The sequence below is a fragment of the Lepidochelys olivacea genome (assembly GCF_965140295.1).
Source record: "Lepidochelys olivacea isolate rLepOli2 genome assembly, chromosome: 1".
Taxonomy (NCBI): Eukaryota; Metazoa; Chordata; order Testudines; family Cheloniidae; genus Lepidochelys; species Lepidochelys olivacea.
The window spans coordinates 179,967,182-179,988,024 of record NC_140411.1 but is presented as its reverse complement, the minus strand read 5'-3'; the positions used below and the strand labels follow the sequence as shown (position 1 = coordinate 179,988,024).

The following is a 20,843-nucleotide window of genomic DNA, read 5'->3' as shown; positions in this document are numbered from 1 at the left end:
TGAGATCAGATTTACGGTCAGATTTCTGCATTCTGTGCACACCCAAAATTCCCACGGACTTCCATGGGCTTGGGATTTCACCCAGAGACTACAAGCAATACCTACAGGATTTTGTACAGTGCTTTCCACAAGAACAAATGTTCTGTATTTTCGCCAACACTCACTCACATACAAGGAATAACATTTCTGCTTGAGCAAATAAAGCATTTATTTATTTGGCAAGTGTGAATACTTCCTTTCTTCTGCAACACAAAATGGAGAGATTCCCATAGAAATGAAGAAACAAGCACTAGTAAGCTAGCCTGCTGGCAAGAGAGAAGTAACATCAATATGATTTCTAAGCAATGGGGCAACTATGGCAATGTTGGGATGGAACTGGGGGGGATTGGGATGGAAGGTGGGGAACCAGATGGTAGCCAAAGAAAGAGCAACCAGGCCAGTTGAGATCACAGAAAAAACCTGACAGTGTTAGGCTGGATAAAATAGAAAGTGCTGAACCTGTTAACAATGTATTTAGCAGAGATCAACATTTGTATAGTAACTCCAGGGTAATAAATTGATAAAATGCATCAAGCTACATTTAGTAATTTAAACTAAAGATTTCAGCAGTGGACAAAGCACATTCTGAGCCATGCTGTGACCCTTCGTATCAATTCTTTGCCATCCTGAATGCTGAGTCCTAGAAGTGCACTTGCTGGATGGCCTATTCAGAAGGCATACAAACAAGCCTGCACTTTCTCTTCTCCCCTGAATTTCCCTCCATGCCTCTCTCACTTTTTAAATAGATTTTTGAAGCCTGCCAAGTTGTTTGGTTACAGCCCATTAATCCATTAATCTGTTGTATTGCTAAAATGACACTTCCAGAAGCAACACTGCCTGCTCCCTACACAGAAGGCTACTTTTGGAAGGACTGATCTAATGGCACATGCAATCCACTGAGCTGTTGCAGAAGAGGTAGGATAGAGATTTAAAACAATAACTGCTTGTATCATATCCTTTTATTGTGCACCAAGATGAGTTTACCTAAAAAGGAAAGAAACAAATTCACTATGTAAAGACATTGCCTTTTACACACACACTCATTCTTGGAAATGCTACTGCAACATGATAATTTTCTCATTTCCTATCTTTGCACAGGAACGTATGCTGCTGTAATATCTAATTACTGTACGGAAAGTAGAGAAAGCAAATATTAAGTTCCCAGTTTAGCAAAGCATCCAAGCACATAAGCTCATCTCTAGTCAGCTAAACCCTTAAACATTTGATTAACTTTAAGCACATGCTTAAGTCCCCATAACTTCAATAGGAATTTGTATCAATGGGGCTCAAGCATATGCATAAGTGCTTTGCTGAATCAGGGCCTAAGGAAGGAAGTCCAGAGTAAAGGAAAGAGGCAAACTATATATCTAAACAGCACTTTACTCTTAATGCATTAAAATGCATACATTCCACAGAATCAAAGGTTATCCATCAACAGCAAAAACCACATGAGAGATCAAGACCCTGTCAGCACAAATACCCATTGGAAGAATATATTCTAGCTTTATATGTAATCTGTGTCCTCTGATGGGCAGCTGTGATCTGGATGAGGCCACAGATGTTAACCCTACTGTTGAAAAAGGGGAGTTATGCAAAGAGGAGGCAGAAGGCTTGAACCTCCATTGTAGATATTTTTCATTATGAAAATAAATACCTCAAAAATTTACCTCCAGAATTTTAAGGGAACATAAAATTGTACTTCGTAAAGCGTTATTTGTACATGTGTTTATTTAACACCATCAATCAGATGGAAATGTTGCATTTGCAGTTTGCAGCGGGACAATGGATTAAACTGAGTCTTGGTATAAAAAGTTACAACTTCCACTGAGGCAATGAGTTGAACCAAGGCTCAATTTGGCCCAATAAGAATACTGGGCAGGGCTTAATATCCATGTGTAATTATAGCTATTCACAAACTAGAATGTTTAAGAACTTTCCTGTTAGTCTTTGCAGCTTTTTTGCAAATCATTAGTAAAGCTTGAAAGAAAAACCAATGAAAGAAAATTATATGGAATCAGCAGTGTTAACCCTGACTTTAACTGGTTTATTTTTGGGTGTGCACTGTGTTAAAAAAGAAATTTCATTTTTTTTCAGAATTGGACCCAACATTGATCACCAACGGGAAAAAGGGGGGATTATAGTTATTCCCTGAGCAGACTGCAAAAGGATATGAGCAGAGCTGCAGGAAAATCATAAGAACAATAAAAAAAAGGCACAGATTTTCTGTCATACTCCTGGAGCACTGCAATTTTCTGGTACAACAAAAGCATAAAGAAAATGTATCACGTAAATCTGCACCACCATCATAGAACTGTGTAGTGCTACTTGTAAGTCACTGAACAAAACTAATGTCACAGCAAGGGAAAGAATAGCCAATCTCTCTCAACCCCTACTGGAGGTTTCTCTCCACTTGAAATTCAGGCCAAGAAAGTATGTTAAGAGTGAGCCTTTAAGGAGGAAGAAAAAAACAAAACACCACAGTTATACAGCAACTGAGTGGCTGCTGACTTAAGTTTTGTTTTATTTCTCTCAACGTTTGAGGATTTTTTCTAAGCAACAATTCAATTATTCCCAAATGTGGGTGTGGTTCATTATAATGGTCTTTAATTTTATTTGTAATACTTTTTTTCAAATCAACTGTTGGCACCATGTTACCCTAGGGTGCTACGATCAGAGCTATGCATCTGTGGGGGCAAAAGTGACAACATGCCAAGGTTGAATGTCAGTGTTTCTTCAAAGTCACTTGTTAGCCATTTTGATAGTAAGAGCTTATCTGCAGTTTGTCATGATGTGCTGCTATCCACAAGGCATTACACAACTGTATTTTTAAAACCCTGTTAATGTAGTCAATGTTGATGCTACCCTGGCAGTATCTTCCAATGAAAGGAGAGAGAGACACATCTATTTTTGGCAATTTCCTCTCATTATTTGTAGTCCAGTGCTGACTTAGTTATCCGCTTCACCTGCTCGCTCCCTTTTCCTATAATGCTAAATCAGAACAAAGGTTCTAGTTGTGTTCCCCATGACAAAAACAGAATAAATTATGTCTTGCTTCTGTAGTTCCAGCAAGCTAGTTAATTGCATTTGTTTCATATACTTCCAAACAGCCTGGTATGTTAATTTCATTCTGTAACACCAAGCTCCTCTGGTTCCCTCTGTCACTTCCACTGAGCACTTTAATTATATTCCTTCTAGATACACACAATTTTTAAACACATACTAATATTTACATGTCTGTAGTATGATGTTTACAGTTTTTATATTACATACACACACTCTGCATTGGTTGCCTTAGATTTGTGAATTGTGATTGGTTTCATAGGAAAAAATCCCATACCTGTAACAAATGACGCTAGAGGTAAGTGTTTTATCAAAATCCTTTTATTGTGAGATGTTGCATACTGATTAGGATGAACATACCATACGCAGAAACTTATTTTCTTATCAACAGGCCAAACTGAAGTGTCAATTGCAAGGCACATTATACAACTCATGTGAAGTAATACTTTCATGTATCCTGCTCTTAGCTTTACATTTGTGTGTTTTGCCTACTGCTGTGCTGTTGGGCAGAGATATTCAAGTTGCCCATGATGGCAAACAATTTCTACAGTAGGTAAGATGATATCACTGCATGTTCATAGAGAGGCCTCACTTTGATTCTGATATATTAAATGTTTTTAAGAAGCAGATTCCTGCAACAAAGTTTGCTCCCACAGACAGGCAAAAATGGCCAGTGTCCCAGACAGTGAATTAATCTAGTGTCCAAAAGCTTATTTAAAGTTAATATCTAAATGATCCAAAATAGGCAGATAGCCAAACATTTGGTACCACTACATACCACACACATAAGACTTCTAATACATGCATATGTTCTCCAATTGTGTGCAAACAAATACTGTAACATACTATGTATTTCTGCACTGTTCAGCACAGCAGCAAACCATGCTTTTTTAAATGCTTCAATCCTATCCTTTTACCAATGTCTCTGGACTATTAAATTACAGTCTGCTTGCCATATAATGCTGATTTAATCTTTTTTACCCCTCAGCTTCCTTCACTTGTCCACCACAACAAACACTGTAACACAATCCCAAAAGAAACCCTCTCCAACATGCTGCTGAGTTTAATCACACAAAAAAATCCTGGGATAATTGGTAAATATACAGAAACTGATCAAAAGGGGCGGGGGGAAGGGAAAACCTAAGCAAGAGTATTTGAGACACTTACAGCACCTGGACAGAATCCTTTGAATCTTTGAACACTCACATCAGAGGTTTTTCCCCCTGTAAAAAGCCTGGCTTCCATACAGTACTTTTCTCTAGTAACAAAACCCACTTACACACTAGTTTTTAAGGTGCCACAAGTACTCCTTTTCTTTTTGCGGATACAGACTAACACGGCTGCTACTCTAAAACCTACTTTTTATAGTTTCCTCCCAACACCACATCTTACAAGTCAGATTTCACACCCTTTAATACATTCCCCTGCCTGCAACAGACACAAGCGGATCGTTTAGGAGCTCATAACTGCAATTTTCTAATTCACCTCACTTGAATCCAAAGAACAGTTACCCTGTTTTAAATCAGTCGATTCTCTGCCTAAAAGTTCAGAAAGAGGACCAGGCAAAATAACAGAAGCTGAAACACAGTGTTTCCTCCAAGAGATTTACGACTGTGGGTTCTTCTCTTTCCTTTCTAGCTTAGACTGATATTCTTCCATTCATGACCTATTTTCCATTAAATTGGCAAATAGGAAGGATTGCTTATTGGAAACATATATGCTCCCCCCCCCCTTCTTTTTAATTAAATGTTATTTCTTTACCAGAAACAAACTTGATTTAAATCCTATAACATTAATGCTAACTACTATCATCCGTGTGCTGCCCCCAATCAAATTCAGATGAAGAGAAATGCTGCAAAAAGAGATGACAGATTTTTTTCTGGAACTTACCATAAACTTGAAAATATACAAATCCAAAGAGCAGGAGTGGCATCAGCAGACCCATTTTGACATATTAAAAGCAATCCAGATGGCTTGAGACACCAATCCCAGAGTGACACAAAAAAGTACCCAAAAATAAGACGAGGTAGGTCCAAAAGTTTAGACTTTCCTAGCAGCTAATTAAAGTGAAGGGGGAAATCTTAAAAGCAAAAGCTGCAGATGGCAAGGTCTTGACGATGACACTTTTAGATCCATCCAGATTAGCAAAGAGAGCTCCAAAGGCTTCTGCTTTGCACACACAGCCTCCTAAATTCCCACCAGTCCAGCTCAAGCAGAGGAATTATTCAAGTGTGTCTAAGACTCTCCTTAGGATCCATGGCAATCCAAAGCCAAGTTCTTTCTCCGGAAGACAGGGGGAAAATACTTTGAAAATGGACCTGATTCCTAGAAAGTGTTCCATAAACTTCTCAGCACTTTGCAGGAAAAACATTGGTTGAGTTTGGCTATTCTGCCTCTCTCTCTCTCTCTAATCAGTTCAATCTGCAGAGTTCCTCTCCTAACTTCCTTCAGGGATGGCTAGGCAACATTCTGCAGCAGGGATTTCTTCCCTCAGCACCCCCAAAATACCCCCCACCCCAACGAGAAATAAAGAGCGAACTGCTTGAGCCGAGTGACTCCAACGTGCTGCTCCCGCTGCTGCTGCTGCTGCTGCAGGAGGGTGTGAGCGGCAGGACAGGCGCTGCCGCGCTGTTGTGAATGGGAAAGGCTGAGGGGAAAGAGCGGAGCTGGGCGGCGAGTGTGTGTCAGGCACAGCGGGCGTTTGTGTGTGAGCGCAGCACCCTCCCGCTGCCGCTCGCCCAGGCGGCCTCGGCAGCCAGACGTCCCCGTCCCCGTCCTCCTCCTCCTCTCTGCGGCGGCGGCCCCGCCGACTTGCACAGAAGGGGAGGAGAATGAGCGCGGCTCCCCGTCTGCCTGGGGAAGGGAGGAGGTGGGGTGTGGACTAAACCGCTGCACTCCACACCCACTCCTCGAGAGACTGGGGGGGGGTGGCAATACCGTTAGGCAGCTCTCGGTCCCTTTCTTTTCCACTAAGCTGCCCCCCACCCCCAAACACACACTTGGGCACAGGGGGAATTTACATGATTGCTCCTCGCTGCGCCCCATTTAATGGGCAGGTAATTTTCTCGGTGAGTGATTTCCTGGAAGCAGTCCCCCTCTCTAATCATAGAATATCAGGGTTGGAAGGGACCTCAGGAGGCCATCTAGTCCAACCCCCTGCTCAAAGCAGGGCCAATCCCCATTTTTTGCCCCAGATCCCTAAATGGCCCCCTCAAGGATTGAACGCACAACCCTGGGTGTAGCAGGCCAATGCTCAAACCACTGAGCTATCCCTCTCATGCACACAACACCTTGGAGTGAACCCCTTGGTGTCCCCTCCTCCCCACCCTCCACCCCCAGATTTGTCTTCTGACCCCACCCCCTGGGGAAAGGGCTTCGGCCCCGGCTCCAAAAAGGAACCTGGCCTGACCCGCCAATGTGCATTGCTGGAGCATTTGTTCATTTCACAAAACACGACTACCGCGGTCCCAAGGTCTGGCCAAGGCCTCGCTGGTGCTCTTCCGCCCCCGGGTGCCTCGGGGAGAGGGGGAAAGTTTAGCTGATCCTACCTGAGAGGGGGTTAACGGAGGGGAAAATATGAAACCCAACATGGTTCGGCCAGGAAAGCTTAGGGGACGATAAGAGAATCTCAGTCAAAAAGGGCGGGGGCGGGAGGGAGGCTACAGAAAAGAGCGTTCAGTAGAACCGGGGGTTGGGAAAGATATAAAGAGCAAATTAAAGTAGGAACAGAACCCCTGACAGAAACCTACATTAGGAAATCTACCAGCGCAGAACAAAAGGTGATCAGGTAAAGACACAGTTAGATCAAAGGGGGCTGATTATTTCCAGTGTCTTTAGTGTAAACAGTGTGGTTGAGACCACGTGTGATCACAGACTAGCTGGTAGTTATTTGATGTTTGCACTGTGGGTTACAGGAACACACACAGGTCCCTGAGCCAAAAGGAAACTTGGACGATGAATCTTTAGTTCCCCCTACTGGAACCTAACAGAAAACAGCCTCTCTTTGCTTCTTGAATATCCTCTCTTTTGTTTCTGTTTAGGCTTTTTGTGCTACCAGGTAATCTCGGATCGTGCTCTTTTGTACACACACTCACCTCTGTATAGCTACAGAGAGAGATTATTTACAGACGTGTATGTATATATCATATCTGACTAGAGGATATTTCTGTACACTAACATCAATGTCCTATTTACAGCACAGTGTGCACACACCCCATAGAAATACTAGTGCTGAAGAACTAGAATAGAAAACTGTAGTAAATTGTCATGGTACTCTGAAAGCCTTTTTACATGTTTTGCAAAAGCTTGAAACTAATGTATTACTTTCCATTCATTTTTCAGTGAACACTGTACTACAGCAATGAACACATTTCTCTTGAATTTAGATAGGTGTTATGTTTCTAACAGGGATATTGAGGCTCAAGGTTCTTTTAAAGAGCTACAATAGAAACCTGTTAAATGGGGGAGGGGGAAGAATTAATCTTGCTTCACCAAGATTAACAATGCTGTCTTGTCAAAAGGACTTTCTTACGTTCTTATGTATGTTTTGCCTTGGCACATGGTGAATTTGTTCTCTGAATACATCGTATTTATCATGTCAGTTTACTGTGGCATTTTCCTTTTTAAATGTACTAGAAGTTTATTGTTTTAGTAAGTTCCTTCCTCATTTCAGGAGCTACACTACATTTATGTAAACAATACACTAGAGCTTATTTCAGTGAATACTTGTGAAATATGTATCTTTTACTGAGCGGTCCAAGTCTATCTGGAATTAGCTTTAAAAGGGCACAGATAGAATACAAACAACAAAAGTGGCAGTGTAAATGTATTTACAATATAAAATTTTGAAAAGTGTATTGGGTGCCATCTGTAAACAAGCTATAGCTGTTGGATACAAAACTGTATGACAGTTCCAACCTATTTATGTAAACCAGGGGACTACATTATCCTATAATATGCCCTGCAGATAAATATATATTTTAATACATCTAAAGACTATTTTGAATAGGAGGCTATAATTAAAGCTAATTAGGGTAAGGTGATGAAAATGGTCTTCTTTGTCAATGTATTTCTGAACTGGCAATCCTGAAAAACCATCTATCACTTGTCTTACAGCAATATGTAGAACAAGACATGCAATATTAATCGATATTTCCCTTTGCAATGGACATTTCAAGGATTTTATCAGTTAAAGTTACTGACTTGTTTATTACAGAGAATTTAAAATCAGAAATAGGCTTCACCGAAAGATCCTTTTTGTGCTTTTCTGATAAAGTCAAGATATTTATTTGAAATATACCAAATCACTTTATAGTTGTTGGTACAATCTTACAAACCCTTAGCCACACTGCTTATAATTTATTCACTTGAGCATTCCCACTGAAGTCAATAGACTGTTTAATACAGGGAAGGTTGGTACTACTGCTTTTTAAGGTTGCCAAACATGTCCCATTATAAGACCCTATTTCCAGGTGCTTATAACTTTGCCAAAGTTTAAACTTTTTTGCTGAAATTTTCAAAGCTGGAGGTCTGTCTCAGTCTGAATTGTTTTAGAAAATTTCAACCAAAAGAGTTCAGCAATTTATAAGAATAGAGCTAAGGAAAAACACATTTTGCCTATGTTAAAAAATCCTGGCAACCAGCTGAGAAGCTCTGATACCACCATGGTTTGGAGAAGTGACTTGGAATTTGGCAGGGAGTAGTCTTTGTGGCAGGGACATTCCTTTTGCCTTCCCTGTGAATATCCACCTAAATTTGGCCAAGTTATAAGTCCTTGAAAAAAATGCAGTTTGCCTGTCCTGTTTCAGCATGGGAAATGGTCTAGACCAGTGCTTCTCAAGCTCTCTGATGTGGGGGACCAGCAATTTTTTTTTCCAATGTACGCGCAGACCGGCAGCCGATGGCTCGCAGACCAGCACCAGTTCACGGACCACAACTTTGAGTAGCACTGGTCTAGATAACCTCCTGAGGAACCTTTCAGCCCTACATGTCTATGAATCTGTGCTCAGCAGAGACATGCTAAGGTTTAGCAGGTTAATTCTCCAAACAATCCATCTGTACTGGGCATGCTTCAGCACGGATTAGAGATTGCTGAGCAGGATTTCCCCTGCAATGGCAGTTCCCGGCTGGCTCAGGATGTGCCAGGTCTAGGTCCAGGCACTAGAAGTGAGATCAGGGCACATGTCTCTCCTGTGTTCTCAATGGCCCCCTGCTGGGTACAGGCAGTGAGAAAAAGGAAACTGGCAGAACTGAACAGAGTTAGTTCAAGTAACAAGTGTGGGCAGTAGATCTAGTGGTTCTAACTTTACTGATGACTAATGTGGATGACATTATGATACCACCTCATGAAATTTCTGTGTTGTCAGTTTTCTTTTTTAAAAACCTAGGAAATTACACAGAGAGAAAATATGTTCAAAGAACATTATTAAGGTTTCCAGCTGAAGCACTCAAAAAAGTTAGGAAATGACAGAATTAAGATTACCATGCTACATCCCCAAAGCAGGTCCTCCTATACACTGAATACGCAGGGGTCATGTTGAAAAAATTATATGTGATCATGTAATTAAAGGCGGTCTCAAGGGGCCTGGATTAAGATTATACATGCAACCTTAATTCTGGCTTTTCCTAACTTTTGAGCATTCACATAATAATGCTCTTTGAATCTATTTTTTTTTTGGGTGTAATATCAGTAAAGATTTGCAGACTCCAATTCTATATTTAAAAGGTTCTCTTCACCCACACTGAATTGCAGCCCCCTTTTCGATGTCAGGCTAGTTAATAGCACAGCTCAGTATATCACACAACAGTTTAGGACAGGACACATGACCTTAGGCAAGCACTCACTCAGTTTTCCTTATGCAAAAATCTCCCTATCTCAAAAAAAGATAACTACTTTAGAATCATAGGGACCTTGAGAGGTCATCTAGTCCAGTCCCCTGCACTCACGGCAGGACTAAGTATTATCTAGACCAACCCGAATAGGTGTTTGTCTAACCTGCTCTTAAAAATCTCCAGTGATGGAGATTCCACAACTTCTCTAGGCAATTTATTCCAGTGCTTAACCATCCTGACAGTTAGGAAGTTTTTCCTAATGTCCAAACTAAACCTGCCTTGCTGCAATTTAACTCCATTGCTTGTTGTCCTATCCTCAGAGGTTAAGAACAAGAATTTTTCTTCCTCCTCCTTGTAACAACCTTTTACATACTTGAAAACTGTTATGTCCCCCCTAGTCTTCTCTTTTCCAGACTAAACAAACCCAATGTTCTTTCATAGGTCATCTTTTCTAGACCTTTAATCATTTTGTTGTTCTTCTCTGGACTCCCTCCAATTTGTCCATGTTTTTCCTGAAATTTGGCGTCCAGAGCTGGACACAATACTCCAGTTGAGGCCGAATCAGTGCAGAGTAGGGTGGAAGAATTACTTTTCGTGTCATGCTTACAACACTTCTGCTAGTATATCCCAGAATGATGTTCGGGTTTTTGCAACAGCTACATCGTTGACTCATATTTAGCTTGTGGTCCACTATGACCTACCAGATCCCTTTCTGCAGTACTCCTTCCTTGACAGTCATTTCCCATTTTGTATGTGTGCAACTGATTGTTCCTTACTAAGTGGAGTACTTTGCATTTGTCCTTATTGAATTTCATCCTCTTTACCTCAGACCATTTCTCAAGTTTGTCCAGGTCATTTTGAATTATAATCCTATCCCCCAAAGCACTTGCAAGCCCTCCCAGCTTGGTGTTGTCCACAAACTTTATAAGTGTACTCTCTATGCCATTATCTAAATCACTGACGAAAATATTGAACAGAAACAGATCCAGAACTGATTCCTGCGGGACCCCACTCATTATGCCTTTTCAGCATGGCTGTGAACCACTGATAACTACTTTCTGGGAACAATTTTCCAACCTGTTATGCACCCACCTTATAGTAGCTCCATCTAGCTTGCATTTCCCTAGTTTGTTTATGAGAATGCCATGTGAGACAGTATCAAAAGCTTTACTAAAGTCAACATATACCCTGTCTACCGCTTCCCCACCTATCTACACAGTTTGCTACCCCTGTCAAAGAAAGCTATCAGGTTGGTTTGACAAGGTTTGTTCTTGACAATTCCATGCTGTTACTTATCTCCTAGATGTATTGCTTAATTATTTGCTCCATTATCTTTCCAGGTACAGAAGATAGATATCCAGCAGAAACCACAGGGGAGAATTGAGGTAGGTAGCTCCCCAAAGTGGAATTTGGCCAAGACTGCCCACACTGTTATTGAAAATGGCATGAGATCTTCAATGTCCACAAGTGTCCAGGACATTATGTAACCCACACACCCCCTGGGTGTGGTGCTCAATCTCATCTAGTGGCACTGAGATCACGTAGAGAGAGATTAATGAGGCTTGTATGGCTTTTAGCTCATGCAGTAAGCTCCAGAGATCCCAGGTTCAATCCAACGACCGGGGTCTGTCGGTGTTACAATAACTCTTTAAATTTCATCTGAAAAATGGCTCACTGAACTGCATGTTGCCCTCCTGTGACTGTTCTCAGTATTGGTTCGTTATTGACTCAGCCATAGGCTTCACTCTGTATGGTATGGAAAAGAGGTGCAAGGCATACAATGTGTGAAGGTTAGTCAGAGGGCCATATTGAGGGGAAAGTTCCATGAGTAGTACGCTCCGTCTCTGCATGTGTTCCTCTCCTCTTTGCAATCACTGAAGTGATGCTCCTCTCCATGCAGCTGAGGGCATCAAGTAAGTTAAGGGGTGTCAGGGACTTTATTTTGCATATTCCCCCTATAGGTAGTCAGGTTTTATAATTTATTTTACCATCATGAATTACTGCTACTCAAATGAGCAACAATTTCTCCTGGTGTAGCTTTTCCACAGTGAGTGGGAAGATGGGTAAGGGAGAGGGGATATCATTCTGTGTATAGACACCCAGTGCAGAAAGAAGCTATATTACTGGATGCAGGCTTTATATAGAGGTACATCCCTCCGGTGGAAGTTCAGTGGATTTTCCATTCAATCCCAGTCTCCACAGTTTTGGCAAACCATGCAGTTCCCCAGACCCACTTCAGAAATGGCTCCACCTTCAATAGAGGAAAACATGACTGAGTAATGGAAGCTTAAGAGCTGTGGATCTTTCTTTCCCTTTCCACGGTGTTTCCCTTGTTTGGTAGGGAGCCACCTGTCATCAACACCACCATGTCCTGAATCATGGGAGTTATCCTCAAATGTTATCATTCAAGTACTGAACAAGCCCAACCCTGCTTAGTTTATGAGGTCTCATATAGCATAAGCCCAGGTTGGTATGGCTGTAGATGAGTTAAAATATGCATTGGCTATTCATTTTGGTAGAGTGCAGTAATGTTTAGCCAGCATTTACTATATAGAGCAGTGGCAAGACAAGAAAACATCTGAATTAATCTAACAAGATTTTTGACACACATTGTACGGTACCTCTAATTTCTGAAGCCACTGTTCATTAATTGTGTAAAAGCCTTTAAAAGATCTATTATACACTTCTGTCACAATTTTTGACTATTTTACCTACAAAATCATGGGATTTGCTTACTTTTTAAATGAAATTTTAACAGGCATATAGGCACAAATGTTTATATAGTAATTGAAATGATAACACATAATGGACAATTATGGATTGTTGAGGGTCTTAAACACCATTCATAACTCTCTGAGAAAATAATTTTATTTCTTACAAAAGAAAATATGCTGCAGTCAAGACAGTAAAAGAATTTGGCCCCAGAGCCACCTCTTGTAGGTTGTAGTGGACAACAGACTGTCCACAGAGATAAAAAAACAGTATGCTCCCCTGGCAACAGGGGATGAGGAATTTCATCCAGAGGTGGAAAAGGAGAAGCAGTGTGCCGCCAAGGCTGGGAGGTTCTCAGGAGGAGTGGGCCACTACTCCCAAGAGGAAATGAAGGGGTCAGTGACTCCTTTCTAAGGGGGACTGAGGCACCCATCCGCAGGCCTGACCTGGCATTCCAGGAGGTGTGCTGCCTTCCAGGGACCCATATCTGAGACATTATGAAGGGATTGTCAAGGATCATCCAGCCCGCTGACTACTACCTGATTTTGCCCATCCTTGTGGGCACTAATAACACTGCAAAGTATGATCCTGAGCAGATTAGAAGTGACTACATGGCTCTGGGAGTGAGGGTGAAGGCGTTGGTGGCAGAGGTGGTTTTCTCATAGATCCTTCTGGTCAAGGATAGAGGTCTGTAGGTAAATACGTGGCTGTGTGGATGTTGTCGTCAGGAGGGCTTTGGCTTCCTCAACCATGGGATCTTGTTCCAAGGAGGACTGCTGAGCAGAGATGGGTTTCACTTGTGAAGGAAGGGGAAGAGCACTTTAGGATACAGACTAGCAAACCTAGTGAAGAAAGCTTTAAACTAGGTTCAATGAGGGCAAGGGACAAAAACCCACAGGTAAGTCCAAGACATGGAGATCTGCGTGAAGGGTTGGAACAGAAGGGTATATCACAGAAACTTGGCCTGTTCAGGAAGAACAGGTAAAAAAGGGAGGCGGTGTTGCATTTATATCAAAGGTGTATACACTTCCACTGATGTTGAGGTAGAAGTGAAGGCAGACCTGTTGAAAGTCTCTGGGTAAGGATAAAAGGTTAAAACAAAAAACCCCACAAGGGTGATGTCATGGCAGGGACCTACTTTAGACCAGCTAACCAGGAAGAAAAGGAGGGTGAGACTATTTAAACAACTAACAAAATCATCAAAATACAGGACTTGGTGATGATGGGGGCTTCAACTACCCAAACACCTGTTAGGAAAATAATACAGCAAGGCACAGATTGGAATGCACTGGAGACTACTTTTGATTATAGAAGGCATAGAAAGTGACTAGAGGAGATGCTACTCTGAATTTGATTCTGATAAACAGGGAGGAACTAGTTGAGAATCTGAAGGTGGAAAGCAGCTTGGGTGCAAATGAATAAGAAATTACAAGAGTTCATGATTTTAAGGAATGATAAGAGGGAAAGCAGCAGAATAGAGACAACAGACTTCAGCAAATTCAGAGAATTGGTCAGTGAGATCCCATGGGAAGCAAATCTAAGGGAAAAAAGAGTTCAGGGGAGTTGGTAGTGTTTAAAGGGACATTATTAATGGCACAAGAGCAAACTATACCAATGCATAGGAAAGACAGGAAGTATGGTAAGAGGACACCCTGGCTTAACCAAGGGATCTTCAGTGACCTGAAACTCAAGAGTCATCAAGAAAGGGAAACTTGGTCAAATTATAAAGGATGAATATAAAAAGAAACATAGGCATGGAGGGACAAAATTAGAAAGGCTAAGACACAAAACAAGATTAAACTAGTTAGGGACATAAAGGGTAAAAAGAAATATATGGGAAGAAAGAGGAAGACCAGAGACATGGTAGGCCCATTACTAAATGAGGAGGGAAAGACAATAAGAGAAAATGCAGCAATGACCAAAGTGTTAAATGCCTTTTTTGTTTCAGTTTTCACCAAAATAGTTAGCAATGATTGGACGATTAACATTGTGAATATCAGCGTATATGGGGCAGGAGCTGAGGCTAAAATAGGAAAGGAACAAGTTAGACAAGCTAGAGGTCTTCAAGTCATCAGGGCCTGAAGAAATCGTTAAGTATTCTAGGATGTAACTGGATGAAGAGATCTCTGAGCCATTAGCAATTATCTTTGAGAACTTGTGGAGGAGGGGAGAGATACCTGAGGACTGGAATAGGACACATATAGTACCTATCTATGAAAAGGAGAATAAGGACAACCCCAAGGACTTAAAGATCAGTCAGCTTAACTTTGGCACCTGGAAAGATAATGGAGCAAATAATCAATCCATTTGTAAGCACATAAAAGAAAATAAGGTAATAAGTAACAGTCAATACGGATTTATCAAGAACAAATCATGTCAAATCAATCCTTCTTTGACAGGGTAACAAGCCCTGTGGATGGGGGGAAGCAGTAGATGTCATATACGTCTACTTTAGTAAGGCTTTTGATACTGTCTCATGACGTTCTCATAAACAAACTTGAGAAATATAGCCTGGATGAACCTACTATAAGGTGGGTGTACAACTGGCTGGAAAACCATACTCAGAGTAGTTATCAATGCTTCACAACAATCAAGCTGGAAGGGCACATTAAGTGGGGTCCCACAGGGACCTGTCCTGGATCTGGTTCTATTCAATATCTTCATAAATAATTTGGATAATGGCAGAGAGTGCACACATAAATTTTGCAGATGATACCAAGCTGGGAGGGGTTCAAGCATTTTGGAGGTTAGGATTAAAATTCAAAATGATCTTGACAAACAAGAGACAAAAACTGAATTAAATAAGATGAAATTCAATAAGGAAAAGTGCAATGTACTACACTTAGGAAGGAATAATCAATTGCACAAGTATAAAATTGGAAATGACTGCCTAGGAAGGAGTACTGCATAAAAGGATCTCAGGGTCATAGTGAGTCACAAACAAAATATGGATCAATGGTGTAACACTGTTGCAAAAAATGAACATTATTCTGGGATATCTCAGCAGAAGTGTTGTAAGCAAAAACACAAGTAGTAATTCTTCCACTCCACTCAGCGCTGATAAGACCTCAACTGGAGTATTGTGTGCAGTGCTGGGCATCACACTTCAGGAAAGATGTGGACAAATTGGAGAAAGTCCAGAAGAGCGCAACAAAAATTCTTAAAGGTCTAGAAAACATGATCTCTGAGGAAAGATTGAAAAAATTGGGCTTGTTTCATTTGGAGAAGAGAAGACTGAAGGGGGACGTGATAACAGTCTTCAAGTAAAATGTGTTATAAAGAGGAAGATGATAAATTGTTCTCCTTAGCCACTGTGGACAGGGCTTAAATTGCAGCAAGGGAGATTTAGGTTAGACCTCAGAAAAAACTTCTTAACTGCAAGGGTAGTTAAGCACTGGAGCAAATTACCTAGGGAGGTTGTGGAATCTCCATCACATGGAGGTTTTTAATAACAGGTTAGACAAATACCTGTCAGGGATCATCTAGTTAATACTTAGTAATGCCTCAGTGCAGGGGACCGGACTAGATGACCTATCGAGGTCTCTTCCAGTCCTACATTTCTATGATTCTATGATTTTACAGGTTGGACAGAATCCCAGGAATCACAAGTACATCTTAGTAAAAGAATGTTTTATATGTAAAAACAGGGGAGGTTTTTTTAGGGGAGTGAGAGAGGGAGAGTTGTCAGGGGAGGGGTGGTGTGTTCATACAAGAATTATTTACCTCTCTAATGACTGCAAGACCATATTTCCCTATTTAGAAAAAGGAGGCAGTATATTGTCCTGAGAGATATGCTGAGATGGAGTTGAGGAGAGCAGTAGCATTTTTATAACAACAGAATACAAATATCATTCATTAGAACTCTGTGATTATAACCTACAACAGTATTAGGTAAAATTGATAGTCTTCAGTAGGAAAGGTACAATACCTGTCATCATAGTAAATACAAAAACTATGTTTCAAGCATGTTGAATTCGTATTGACTGTAAACTGCTGAAGGCAAAGCCATGTATAGATATCTCTGAGCACAGAAGGCCACATTTGCCATACGTTAGCTGTTTAAACATACTTCATAAGAATGCAGAAATCAGGATTTGTGTAACTGCACACAAATAAGGCTGGTATCAATAGAAAAATTGCTTGATTTTTCTCAAACTTAATCAACAAATGACATTCTTTGCAATTTAAAGGGGCTTTGTTGGTTGATGACTCCTATTGAGAGCTAGATAATCAAAGGTAAAGGAAAAGAGAGCATTCTCTAATAGTCTCCTAATGCCAACCTTCTCCTAAATATCTAGATGTAAAAATTCCTGCAGATAAGAAAATCCCAGGTCTCCTCCTTCACCATTTTTTCTTTAAGCAAGAGGATTTATATAGACGGTACAGTCTAAACTGCACTCTTTACCAGTGTATGGTATGCTCACAACACTAGAAAACAAAATAGAAGGTATTTCTAAACTAGCCATTCTGGAAAGCTGCAAAGAGAATTTAAACCTAGAGAACTGCACACGTCATTACTTCTGTAGACTGAGCTCACTGCACACACCAGGGGCTCCTTTCATTCTTCCCCACAAGCTCCATGTGTGCCATCTTCCCATCCCCCATTATTTCAGAGGCTACCTGCATCCCCTTTCTCCCCTCACTCAAGCCAGGAGCTCTGTCTTCCCCTTTCCCTCCATGCCAGAGGCTCTATGTATCACCCATTCTCCCCTCCAGTCCCCTGTTACCCTGGTCCCTCATTCTCCCCTTCCCCTCATTCCAGGGTCCCTCACTCCTCCTAACATTATTATTTATTTTCTGTCTGGGAGACAGACATTTAGGATTTCAACATTTTAAGATCTATTGGGTCAGTGGGCAGAGTGTGTTTGGGGTGGTTGTTATGCTGGAAAGTCTTAGTGACTACAGTCAACCAGTTCTTTGATCAGCTGTAGGCAATTTCCGACCTGATTGAAGCTGATGTCTATGCTAACCAGATGCCAGGGGCTCCATGTGTCTCCCAATTTCCCTTTGTGGTTTTCCAGTTTACCCCAAAAATCAATATAGAGTTCTGGCCTTTGAACACTCCCTGGAATTTTGGTATTGATTGAATTCAGGGGTCAGAGATTATCTATTGTGTTACATCCTAACAGACAGACTGACAAACAGAGAAATGCCATCAAGTTGAGTTGTAGGATTTGCTTGACCAAATAAATATTCTGAATGAAAAAAAAACACACGCATATACTGAACATTTCTGTGCAAACAACCACAAACAAACTTGTCAATGGGAAACATGATTAATGACACAGGATGATATTTTAGATCCCGAAATGTTCAAGTTCTAGGATACCATATTGACAAAAGAGATATAGTACTGATTTTCTTTCTTGTGTAGATGAACCAGTGTTTAATAGTTTGAAAGTTAATATGCAAGAAGAACCGATTTACATACGAAAGAGTTTGAGGATACCACAGAAAAATGAAAGTAAAGAGTAAAGTTGGGAAGACAGTCAAAGCCAATCTCTCTGATATATACCCATGCCAATTACGGAAACTGAACCTGGCAAGCAGCAAAATAAATCATGGACATTCACTTTGTGGGACAAACTCTTAATTTTCCTGGATTTTAGTCCTACCGCAGTCTAGATGGGAAACTTTGGCCCCCATCAAAAAAAAGGGCTCTGAAGAAAAGGTAGAAGATTCTCTATTTCTTTCCCATCAAATTGAAAATTATGCACGGGTGGAAAGGCTAGGTCTTCTTTTGATAGGCTGCAGAAAATCATGTACCACAGAAGACCATAAGTCAAATATTTTGTTTTGTTTTAAAGCCTCAGAAAAGGAAGAGTCAGAAATGTATGATTGGCCAGCGGTACCTTGGGAAACTTGTGTTGCAGCCAGAAACCCTTAACTCTGAGGCAATAGACTTCTCTATGAGACCTCAGTACTGCTTATACAAATGGTTTCAAATCTCTGCCATTACTGAAATTAGCTCACTTGAAAATTGTACTAATAATGCTTTCCCACCTTTGTAAAGTATTCTCCAAAAGAAAAAATATGAAGTATAAATCATCACTATTGCACACATTTTCTGAGAGAGTAAGAAAGGCCCGGGGGTGTCACTGGAGAGAGTTGTGGAGTTGCAAAGGTGCCTAAGAGAGTTAGGTGTCCATCCACTATTCATTTAATTTGCTGAAGTGTTCTTAGTATATTTTATTGATGTTTTACGTGAAGGAAAGCTGGGCTGTGCATACATGCCTGACTAAGTTAGCTACATAGAACCAGATTCTAACAGATCTTTATTCGTATTCCTAATTTTAAAAAAATAGATCACTTGTGTAGTAAGATGTTCCTCCACACGAATAAGGACATCAGAATCGGGACAACAGTGAAGGTGCATACCTGAGCATTATTGTGTTGGCCAGTCGTGTTCCTTAATTCTTTTAATTTAATCAATTCTGGTGACCTGTCCATCCCATTTTTTAAAAGTTAAACAAAATTATCCTGTCTGTATTTACTTACAAAATAGAAATAAAATGAAAATTGTAAAAAACAAAAATCCTACACACTTACGAAACTCCAACAAGAACAAAACCATAATTTCAGTAAAAAAGCATTAAGGTCGCTAAGTGACGATAGGCTGACCAGATAGCAAGTGTCAAAAATCTGGCCAGGAGGTGGAGGGTAATAGGTGCCCATATGAGAAAAAGACCCAAAAATTGGGACTGTCCCTATAAAATCGGGACATCTGGTCACCCTAAGTGACCACAATATAATCATTACATCACCCATTAAACCCAAACATCTAAAATCAAGGAAATGGAGGAGGGCATTAAATTTTACACTGCCTAAATGAGAGAGATAAACATATCATGCTTACAAGGTAAGAATGCAAATTTCATCACAGCCACACCACCGCCATAATGTTGACCAAAAATAAATGCTATTCTATCAGTAAATGCCAAACACCATAAAACCTAATGAATGGCAAATATATGCACACACTGACACACTAATAAGTCTCAAAGTGAAGCCCATACACTTACATAAATCAATAATGTTAATGTTATACACTTTCTTATTAAACTACACATGCAACATTCTCAGTAGCAATTGTGTGAACTTGAAAATATAATTTTTGGTTAATTGCTAATCATATTACATTATATTTACCATTTAATTATCTCTCAAAATAAAAATATATTGTTTATGTATGTGTACATGTATCTATACTTCATAGGTCAGAGGTTTCTGTGATGTGAAATGTGTGTTTATTCCTTCTTGACAGTATAATATGTTTATGTTAATCATTGGCAATGCAAGATTTATTATGTCATTAACTATCCAGTTCCTTCCTGTTAACAGCATGTGTACTGGAAATATCATGATAGGTAAGTACAGTATTGTCTTTTATGTCTGAAAATGGTTTTTGAAATGATGTTCTTTGGAGTAAGATACTTGTTGTGTAGTAGCCTCTCACCCTCAAATCCTTTATCATCACTGGCTCTGAAGTGTCTTCAACTTTGTCACATTACTGCATACTAGGATATCTTCTAGGTTATCTTCTAGGATGTCTTCAATTGTAATAATTTATTGGCTAGACCACGAATCTGGTGTGACTGCAGCTCCTGGTTTATGAAGACGTCAACCCCTGTGAATTTGGTCCATCAGCATGCTGGCAGCCTAACAACATTAGGGGCTCTTGCCTGGTTCTAGTGGTGGGCTGTAATTCTTGCATCAGGCAAGAATTCTTTTTTGCAAGATAATGCTGTCAACACTTTTATCATTAGTTACACATATCGGTGGATTAACAACAATATTATTTGTCAGATTCCTATATTAGTTTTGTCCCAGACCAGTCTTGCCTCACTTCAGCAACAGAATTACATTTTGCATTGTCTCCAGAAATTCTTTTAAATTAGAATTGATGTTTCAGTCATATGATTTTTTTTCCCACTGCTGATGTAATTTAGTTTTCTATCTAAATTTTTCATATAGCTATAGGACTTATTTTTAAAAACACGATTCTGCTAAACAAAAATGAAGCACTCCTGTACCATGGTGTGGGGAAAAATGTGCCTCCTGTACATGATAAACTAAACAAGTGCTCTGGACTATAACCATTTTCTAAAGGAAACTTTCTCCAAGAGAGGAACGATCTGAAAGTTTAACCCAAACATTATGGATTAATGTGGATTAAACTATTTTATTCATTCATATGTTTA

General features: G+C 40.3%; 1 protein-coding gene across 19 annotated transcripts in view; it reads right to left on the bottom strand.

Annotated features, from left to right (window-relative positions):
- ROBO2 (roundabout guidance receptor 2) overlaps positions 1-5,913 on the bottom strand; it is a 644,167-nt gene extending 638,254 nt beyond the window's left edge. For all 19 annotated transcript variants that reach the window (XM_084645672.1, XM_084645685.1, XM_084645684.1 and 16 more), the window contains exon 1: positions 4,990-5,913. In XM_084645672.1, the coding sequence (XP_084501798.1) occupies positions 4,990-5,044 (55 nt within the window). In that variant the 5' untranslated portion in view covers positions 5,045-5,913. The remainder of the gene's footprint in view (positions 1-4,989) is intronic.
- Between the last annotated feature and the right edge of the window lie 14,930 nt (positions 5,914-20,843).